Source organism: Leucopleurus acutus, assembly GCF_964270905.1.
Source record: "Leucopleurus acutus genome assembly, chromosome: 11".
Lineage (NCBI taxonomy): Eukaryota > Metazoa > Chordata > Mammalia > Artiodactyla > Delphinidae > Leucopleurus > Leucopleurus acutus.
The window spans coordinates 21,699,070-21,709,206 of record NC_139152.1 but is presented as its reverse complement, the minus strand read 5'-3'; the positions used below and the strand labels follow the sequence as shown (position 1 = coordinate 21,709,206).

The following is a 10,137-nucleotide window of genomic DNA, read 5'->3' as shown; positions in this document are numbered from 1 at the left end:
GCGACGCGCGTGCCCTGTGGCCAAACACTGCCCGGAGTGAGAGCAAACTACCAGCGCAGTGGGGCCGGCGCGAGTGTGCGTGCGTGTGTGTGCGTGTGTGTGCGAGAGAGCGAGCACGGTGGGAGGAGGGGACCAACCGCTTCACACTTTCAACACTGCACTGAAGAGGGAGAGAGAGGGAGAGAGAGAGAGAGACTGGAGACGTACAGATCCCCCCAAGATCTCCCAAAGCTACCGTCCCACAGATTATAGAACAGAACCCCAAAAATCGAAACAGAGGAAACGGACAGCGGTGGAACATGGACGAAGGAATTCCTCATTTGCAAGAGAGACAGTTACTGGAACATAGAGATTTTATAGGGTAAGGTGCACGCACCCTTGCGAATATCTGTCTAGGCTTCAGTTTGATTTTTTTCTTCTCCAGAAAGTGGTATGGAGCGGGCGAGGGCAGAGCCCCTCCCCGAATGGATGCCTGATGCTGATTTCTGTTTTGCAGACTGGATTATCCCTCTTTGTATATGTGTAAGCCGAAAAGGAGCATGAAGCGAGACGACAGCAAGGTAAGTGTAAGTTTCTGATGTTCCTCATAACCTGTCTGGATAGTTAATTAGGGCCATTGATTTCACAGCGAAGCTCTGCCCGCAAATATATTCCAGCTTCCCCGACTGTGAATTTTAAGTGGTTTGCGGGATACTCTCCAGGGGAGATTAAACAACATACCTGAATTTAAATTGCATTTCAGAACAGTCCAGAGGAAAGAGTTGTCTTGGGCATAGTTTCTCACAGTTTTTTTTTTTTGGTGGTGGGGCGGCGGTATTGTAATATCCAGTAAATGAATGTTTAGCTTATTGTTTTCTCTCTTCCATGACTCTCATATATTAAGGATACCTACAAATTACCGCACAGATTAATAGAAAAGAAAAGAAGAGACCGAATTAATGAATGCATCGCTCAGCTGAAAGACTTACTGCCTGAACATCTAAAGTTGACAGTAAGATGCAGATTTTTATTCTTTGCCGCTCTCCAAGGGCGTGTTAATAGCCTGGTACTACTCCCAGGATATAAGAATAAATGTAAATATCAGATTCCTTACAACCTGTGCTATAGAGGGTAGAGTTTCCTGCAAACTCAAGAGTAGGTGTTCACAACTGAAGGCAAGAAATCATTTATAACCTGTATTGTGGAAAGCTCAAGAAGTATAGGAATAGTACTTCTTTCAAAGTGTTTGCTTAAGTTGATGTGCTGACTGGAGAGCCAGTGAAGCCAAATGTGTGTTTTTAAGTCACCAAGTGCCCCCTTCTTTTTTTTGCACTGCAGACTCTGGGGCACCTGGAGAAAGCAGTGGTCTTGGAATTAACTTTGAAACACTTAAAAGCTTTAACAGCCTTAACGGAGCAGCAGCATCAGAAGATAATTGCTTTACAGAATGGTAAGTCAGTTCAGGGAAGCCAGCCCACCCCGAGGAAGCCGGGCAGCCCACAGAGGAGCAGTGTTAGGACTCTTCCCCCAGCCCCACCTCCTTCCTGGGGCCCACGGGCTCACTTTCATTTGTTAAATTGCTTACACTTTCCCTTCACTGGAAAGTGCCCATTTCCCGAAGCATCCTAAAGGCTTTCAGCCGAACTCAGAGGAGTCAGATTTGTATTTAAAGTGGCGGCTGCGCCCTCTCCACTTCGGTTTTTCAGCGGGAGTAGAGCGCCTCCCCCCCTCCCCACTCCTCCCACCTCTGGGCAACCGGTGGCTTATATCACTCGAATACGGAGGAAAAACCGAGATCACTTTAGTCAATGCAGGGCCCACGTGATAAGCAGATGTTTTAACGTCGGTATTTTTCTTCTTGCCTCCACTCCTCTGTTCCCCACCCCCGCCCCTCACCCCTTCCTCATCCTAGGGGAGCGATCTCTGAAATCGCCCATTCAGTCCGACTTGGATGCGTTCCATTCGGGATTTCAAACATGCGCCAAAGAAGTCTTGCAATACCTCGCCCGGTTTGAGAGCTGGACGCCCAGGGAGCCGCGGTGTGTCCAGCTGATCAACCACTTGCACGCCGTGGCCACCCAGTTCTTGCCCACCCCCCAGCTGTTGACTCAACAGGTTCCTCTGAGCAAAGGCACCGGCTTGCCCTCGGCCGCCACCCCCGCCGGGTCCGGGGCCGCCCCCTGCCTGGAGCGCGCCGGGCAGAAGCTGGAGCCCCTCGCCCACTGCGTGCCGGTCATCCAGCGGACTCAGCCCAGCGCCGAGCTCGCCGCCGAGAACGACACGGACACCGACAGCGGCTACGGCGGCGAGGCCGAGGCCCGGCCGGACCGCGAGAAGGGCAAAGGCGCGGGGGCAAGCCGCGTTACCATCAAGCAGGAGCCCCCCGGGGAGGACTCGCCGGCGCCCAAGAGGATGAAGCTGGATTCCCGCAGCGGCGGCGGCCTGGGGGGCGGCGCGGCGGCGGCGGCCGCCGCGCTCCTGGGGCCCGACCCGGCCGCCCCGGCCGCGCTGCTGAGACCCGACGCTGCCCTGCTCAGCTCGCTGGTGGCGTTCGGCGGAGGCGGGGGCGCGCCCTTCGCGCAGCCTGCGGCCGCCGCGGCCCCCTTCTGCCTGCCCTTCTATTTCCTCTCGCCTTCGGCGGCCGCCGCCTACGTGCAGCCCTTCCTGGACAAGAGCGGCCTGGAGAAGTACCTGTACCCGGCGGCGGCCGCCGCCCCGTTCCCACTACTGTACCCCGGCATCCCCGCCCCGGCCGCCGCCGCCGCCGCCGCCGCTGCCGCCGCCGCCGCCGCCGCCTTCCCCTGCCTGTCCTCCGTGTTGTCGCCCCCTCCCGAGAAGGCGGCAGCCGCCGCTGCCGCGACCCTCCTGCCGCACGAGGTGGCGCCCCCTGGGGCGCTGCACCCGCCGCCCCCGCACGGCCGCACCCACCTGCCCTTCGCCGGCCGCAGCGAGCCGGGGAACCCGGAGAGCTCCGCTCGGGAAGATCCCTCGCAGCCAGGAAAGGAAACCCCCTGAATCCTTGCTCCGCTTAGAAGGGACCCGGGTTCACGCGGAATCATAAGTTAAAACACCCTTAACGTTTTCAAGGGAGGAAGTGTAAGAGATGCACGACGGGCTTAAAAGAAAACAAAACATAACAAGCAAAAAAACCACAGGTGTTTTGTGTACGTTTGGAGTTCCTGTTTTGCTCATCCCTCACCGCCCACCACCCTCCACACACTAACATCCCTTTCTTCTCCCACCAGCTGTACAAGAACCTCATAGGTATTCTTTTTTCTTTAGAGAACTCCCCGTAATAAGTTTTGCCTTCTTTTAGGCCACGTTCCATTTTCTTTTAAAATATAGGACCGAATTCTCGAGGAAGTGAGAAGGGTCTGCTCAGCGAGTGAGCTCGCTGAACCAGGGTAGGGGAAAGGTGGCGGAGGAGCTGACGTGGAACCGCAGGTAGCTGCTGTCTGCCTGCGTCTCAAAGCTGTCCTGCTTGCTTTAGGAAGATTTCCACAAATAGAAGGAGGACCTTTTAGAATTCAACTTAGTCTTCAGTATTTCATAATGTTCAGCTTTTCAAGAGGCGTATATTTTTCAAAGAGGAAGCGGTGAGGATGCAGTCGCTCACGTTGCAACCTATTCTGAAGTGGTGTGAATGGTCTCTTAGTAAGTTGCGCTTGTTTAAGGAGATGCGGAGTTGGGCCAACGTCAGAACTAAGTCAGGGAAGGAGATGGATGAGGAAGGCCAGAGTCATTCTCAGTACATTTGCTAGCACTTTATTGAGAAATTGACCGTGAATCAATTAACTCATCTTAATTTCATATATATATATATATGAAATTGAGTGCATCTGTTTTCACCCTGTCATTATTTTATCCATCATGTTTCTAAGTTTATATCATCTTGGTGTTAAAAAACAAAAAAAGAATGTGCGCTGAACTTTAAAAAAAAAAAAAAAAGAAAAACAAGTCCAAACTGATTTATCCTATATTCTGTTAATTCACAAGAGTGGAGGAGGAAAGCATTAAACTGGCCCGTTTGGGTTGGAAATGCTGTAAAGATGTGGAATGAAGCCCTGTGAGGCCTTCCTATCTCCAAGTCTATGTATTTTCTGGAGACCAAACCAGATACCAGATAATCACAAAGAAAGCTTTTTTAATAAGGCTTAAACCAAGACCTTGTCTAGATATTTTTAGTTTGTTGCCAAGGTAGCACTGTGAGAAATCTCACTTGAATGTTATGTAAGGGGTGAGACACAACAGTCTGACTATGAGTGAAGAAAATATCTGGGTCTTTTAGTCAGTTTGGTGCATTTGCTGCTGCTGTTGCTACTGTTTGCCTCAAACGCTGTGTTTAAACAACGTTAAACTCTTAGCCTACAAGGTGGCTCTTATGTACATAGTTGTTAATACATCCAATTAATGATGTCTGACATGCTATTTTTGTAGGGAGAAAATATGTGCTAATGATATTTTGAGTTAAAATATCTGTGGGGGAGGATTTGCTGAAAAGTTGCACTTTTGTTACAATGCTTATGCTTGGTACAAGCTTATGCTGTCTTAAATTATTAAAAAAAAATAAATAAACACTGTCTGCAAGAAACCAGCTGGTTTAGAAAAGTTTAGTATGTGAAGATAAACTAGAAATTATCTTTATATTCTAGTATTTTCAGCACTCCACAAATTCTATTACCTAAAATTAATATTGCCACGCTATTTTGTGATTTTAAAATTCTTACTAAGGAATAAAAACTTTAATATACGTACGCTATGAGATTGTTTAATAATTAAAAAGACATAATGAATGCTCGGATAGTTTTAAGATAATCTATGAATATAGGGATAAAAGCCATTTAGGTTCTCAGATACACAACTTTATTTGTCACTGGTTTGATATCACACATTTGCAATCTCTTGCAAGCCTCCAGGCTCTGGCTGTGTCTACTTGGTTGTTCCCAATGTATCTACATGAAAAGTGCAAAAGAAAAACCCACCAGTCACTTCCATGGTTTATGTTAGACCCAGTTTGCTAATGTTTTTATGACTGATGGAGCTTTTCATCTTTGACACCAGGTAGCCTCTGTTGTGTGGTCTGGTGCTTCTCTTTCACTGGATCCCGTATAGATACTCTATCACTTAGGGGTGGTTAATTTCTCGGTATATTTTAGCTTCTTAGCCTTTATAAAATAATTCTTTTGTGGGACTTTATCATGGAATTCAAGGAACAGAAATAATTATTTCTAGACTTTTCTCAAGTTTATAATCAAATTTGTGATTTGATACCAACTGTGCAAAAGATTGTCAATATTTAGTTTCAATAATGTTCTTCACAAACCCCTTGATTTTTGAAAGGTGTTGAAATAATAGTCAAAATTTATGAGATGTAGAAAAAGTGCTCCCTCTGCTGACTTTATGGCAACCAAACTGCAAGTCATAGAAAGTGGAGCCGGAAGGAACCTCGGAGATCAGCTGTCCAGCCCCTGCCTTTTAAATATGAGAGAAATGAAGCCCAGAGATATCAGATATCTTCCCAAGGCCACAAAGCTACCTGGAGCCAGCTCTAGAGGCCAGGTCTGTTGTATCCCCCAGTCAGTGACCTACTTCCCGTTGCAGCATCTTGAACCAAATAAACCGAATTTGGGCAGCATTCATGAAACATCATGAATAAATCACAGGAAAAGGAAATAAAAATTAACATTACAAAACCATGTAGGATTTTTGAGCATTGTAAGTTATTGAACTTTAGAAAAATGTTCTGTCCAAACCAGAATAATGGAAAAAAGTAGCATTTTAAATATTTTGAGCTACATGTTAATGTCATATTGTAATCATGTGTTTCATAGCCAAAACAGATGCAAAGTAAGTCAGAGGATAATAAAATGTTTTAGCATTTGTATGATTTTGGTATAATAAAACAAAAAACCTTAGGGTTGGACCAGATTTTATAGATTAGTTTAGTCCAAATGCCTCTATACTAGCATAGTAATAGGATAAAGTTAGTGAGGATAGAACTGCAAAATAATATTGTCTGTATTGCATCTGAAAAATGTTATTTTGGTCATTGATTTATTTTAATGAACCAAAAGACTGGAGTCATTATAATTTGCTAAGGAGGATTCTATACCTAGAGCAGTCAAGTTTAGCCTAAACCCTTTGTATTATATGTGATTTTTCAATATACGACAAATACGAATCTTGAGTCAATAATATTTTACACGTATAGTATTACACGAATTAATTTTACATACACATATCTCTTAGCAAAGTTTATATTGAACTGATAAACATCCTTTCCTCCCGCAAAGAGCTAAGCACACTTTTAAGGCACTAGACACTACATTTTAATAGCTCTTTAAAGTATGACTGGAGTTTTAGTTCCTATCATTGTGAAAACTATTTTTCATTTAGTTCTCTGTTACTAGCCATACAGGCCATACATTTTGTTATTGCCCATCAAAAGTATGTCAAAGAAGCCTCAGGCTGTTCCCGTCTATGTCACGGGTCGATTCTGAACCTCTCCACGGGACGTGATTGCCATTTGAGGTTCTGGGAAGACAAGGCTGGACAGACTAGAGGCTTTTACTTTAGACAGAAATGAACAGAGCCGGGCTTCCCTGGTGGTGCAGTGGTTGAGAGTCCGCCTGCCGATGCAGGGGACACGGGTTCATGCTCCGGTGCGGGAAGATCCCACATGCCGCGGAGCGGCTGGGCCCGTGAGCCATGGGCGCTGAACCTGCGCGTCCGGAGCCTCTGCTCCGCAATGAGAGAGGCCACAACAGTGAGAGGCTCGCGTACCGGGGGGTGGGGGGGGGTGGGGGGGTGGGGGGGGGAAATGAACAGAGCCCTCATGAACGAGTTAAGCCCATTATAATGCTAAAAGCTGACTGTACTATTGTGATCATAGTATTTTATTTCAGAGAGCAATCTGATGTTTTTCATTAAACAAAAATCCTTAATCTATTGGACCCTCAGATCAACATATTTAGGCCCACCCATTGTTCTAACTGTGCTGTTTTAAATAAGTTCAAAATGAATATACAGTGCATGCCTAAGTCCAATGTAAGTTCCAGTTTTTCATAGAATTTAATAGGGGATTGACATGGAAAATTATCACATATTTTCTGTGATTAAGATGGGATTTATACTAAAAAAACATGTGCAGCATGTACTTTAAAAAAATGCTCCAGGGACCTCCATGGTGGTGCAGTGGTTAAAAATCCTCCTGCCAATGCAGGGGACACGGGTTCGAGCCCTGGTCCGGGAAGATCCCACATGCCGCGGAGCAACTAAGCCCGTGTGCCACAACTACTGAGCCCGCATGCCACAACTTCTGAAGCCCGCGTGCCTAGAGCCCGTGCTCCGCAACAAGAGAAGCCACCACAGTGAGAAGCCTGAGCACCACAACGGAGAGTAGCCCCCGCCCGCCGCAACTAGAGAAAGCCCGTTCGCAGCAGCAGAGACCCAACACAGACAAAAAATAAAAATAAAATTAAATAAATAAAAATAAAAATGCTCCAGGAAAAGAGTCGGACTCTTGTCTTAAATTGAGTTTATTGCACTTGTTCAGTGGTTCTATATTCAAAATTCCAAACAAATGTAAAAGTAAACCTTTTAAAAAGTTGATGTTTTAAAATCCTGAATTCAGTGATGCCCAATTTATGTGGCCTCAGGGAATGATATGTGCCCCCATGAAACAATGGTTGAGAAAACGGAAGCTTCTCTGTTCAGGTGTCAACATTGTTTACCTTTATTACTTATTTATTTTTAGTGAAAAGCTTAGTAAAATATGTTACACATGTCTTAGGAAAAAAATACCCTACTGAGAAAGTTAACCTTTCTCAATAATTCAGGGTCATGATTATAAACATCACTTTTGCACTACACATGTCATCTGGGAGTACTGGCACCTGCACAGAATTCTTTTTGAGTTCTTATACCCGTTTTTATAGGTTTTTCAGTCTCTTTACTCAGGGTCAGGCTGCCAACTCTCACTTCTTGATGTGTCAGAGCGCCTGCCTAAGTCTTATCTGATTTGCCACTTCTGACTTACTGTGGGCTGGGAAACCATTTAACCAAAACCACACCCATTTGAAATGCGCCTAAAATTAGAATAAATAGGTTCTAACAGAGTACCTGAGGGGCACCTCTCTAAATTGTGTGAGCTTGTAGAGGCGGTGACGTGTTGATCCCGCCAACTTCTTTTCTCCATTGAACTTTCACATTCTCAGCAGAACACGTATGCAAAAGCCTTCAGACACTTTATATATTTTTAATCATTTTTATTACACACAAAAAAATGGTTTTATCCCACAGTAACTTCAAAATAAGGAAATTCCCGTGCAGAAGCAAATTGTTTGCTTTGATGAGCACTTCTTTCTCTCAGGATGATAGGAATAGGGGACCAAGGGCCTTCAGTGAAAACTGATACTGCATTTTGATTCATGGATGACCCTGGACCCTGCTTCTGGTGTGTTATCTCTGCCTCTGGGTTTTGGACATCTTGGGTGGCAGGCCCAGCTAAAGCATTCTGGGGAACTGGCAGGGAGGACGTGTAGGCCCTGACGCTGCCTCTGAATTTAGACGCAGCCATTGTCGATCCTTTGGTGAGAGGTTTCAGACTCCCTGTGGACTGCAACACATTCCTTTCTCCTTGAGCCTAGAGTTTGAAGAAATGGTGCGTATGGGGATTCAGGCATTTGTTTCGCTCCTGTTATATGTGAGGTGCTGTGTAAGTGCTGGCTAATCAAAGATGAACAATCTCTGAGGATCTCAAAGTCTATTGGGGTGACAGACCCACACTAAAATAAATTACATGTGCCACGCAGGGGTGATTACAATACTTGGGGGTGAAGGTTGCTAACTTCATCTGGGTGGGCCAGAGAAGACCTTGAGAAGACCTTGAGAAGTAGCTGAGTCCATCTCCAAAGACAAGGCTCTGGCACACTCTGGCCCTGTGCTAAGCACCAGGACAGTTTAACTGGCTATATTTGACTTGAGGTCTGAGCAAGTACTTCCTAACTTCTCAGTCGCTTTATAACTTGACTGCCATACTGACTCTCACCATCATCTCCTCCTGAGGATCTGGACCATAAGGTGGGATTGAGGGGTCATGATATTTCCTACTGCAAAGAATAGCATTCATAGCATGATAATATCTAATGAAGTAGAGGGGGAAAAAACAGTACCTCGCAAGCAGCTCTGTCTCACCTCATCCGTCTTACAAAAAACAAAACAAAACAAAAAAACACTAAGGGTGACTTCCTCTCCTTCAAGTAGGGGCATGATGATTCATGTTCTCCACTCAGTACCCAAAGGGGAAATGAGAGAGAGGAGTCCTAGAGGGAAACAAGGAATCCTAAAGCCTGTTTTTTGAAACCTCTGGGAGGAAGCTGAAGCAAGCCACTAGTCCAAGGTTACATAGCTCAGTAAGTAGCAGAACCAACACTGGAACAAGATGTTTTGGTTTTTGATTCCACTGCTCTTTATATTATTACCCATAGTGTAGTAGTTCGGAAGGCGATAGGCTGTTTTCTCATGAAATGAGTTAAGCTAGTCCATGCGTGGTCTTAAGAGGCAGAGTATATGTTTTTGGTGGACAACGGAAGATTAATCACGGTAGTAGCCTTTCCAAATTATGGCATAGAGCGTGCAAAAATTATGATGGAGAAATTCTGGAAAAACAATTTTCAACATCCACAGACAGAGCTAAACAATTTTGCTGTCTACTCAATTTGGAGACATCCAGAAATGTGTCCTCCTTGGTTTGGAAGTCCCCACATGATCTGGTGAGCTTTCCATCTCTGCCTCTACCCCTCCGTACCTAGTGGGTCTATTGAACTCTAAAGGTTCGCCATGAAAGAAGGGATTAACGCAAGACTTGAATCTGGACAGAGGGAACATTTAGAATTGAGGAAGTAGGAAAGAGGGCGATTTGCTACAGTTTTTATATGGGGTATTTTTAGGGTGTTGTAAACTTCAGCTACGGTTTCAATTTGAAGTCTTTTACATATGTGTTTGCTCATGTGTATACACAGAATATCAAATGCCTCACAGTGGACACACTGAGTATCCGCCACATAACTCGGTAATAAACTTCACTTTCATATACGGCTTTACAGGTTCAGCAGTGTTTCAAAAACCAGTTCTGACAGGGGTACTTCACCCTGGATC

General features: G+C 45.4%; 1 protein-coding gene across 1 annotated transcript; it reads left to right on the top strand.

Moving 5' to 3' along the window:
- Positions 1-222: 222 nt before the first annotated feature.
- Positions 223-2,994, top strand: BHLHE41 (basic helix-loop-helix family member e41; the record flags this gene model as incomplete). Its single annotated transcript, XM_082851204.1, has 5 exons — positions 223-361; positions 497-560; positions 884-991; positions 1,318-1,429; positions 1,892-2,994. Exons 1-5 carry the CDS (start codon positions 300-302, stop codon positions 2,992-2,994), a joined length of 1,449 nt encoding a protein of 482 aa, XP_082707330.1. The 5' UTR covers positions 223-299.
- Positions 2,995-10,137: the final 7,143 nt, after the last annotated feature.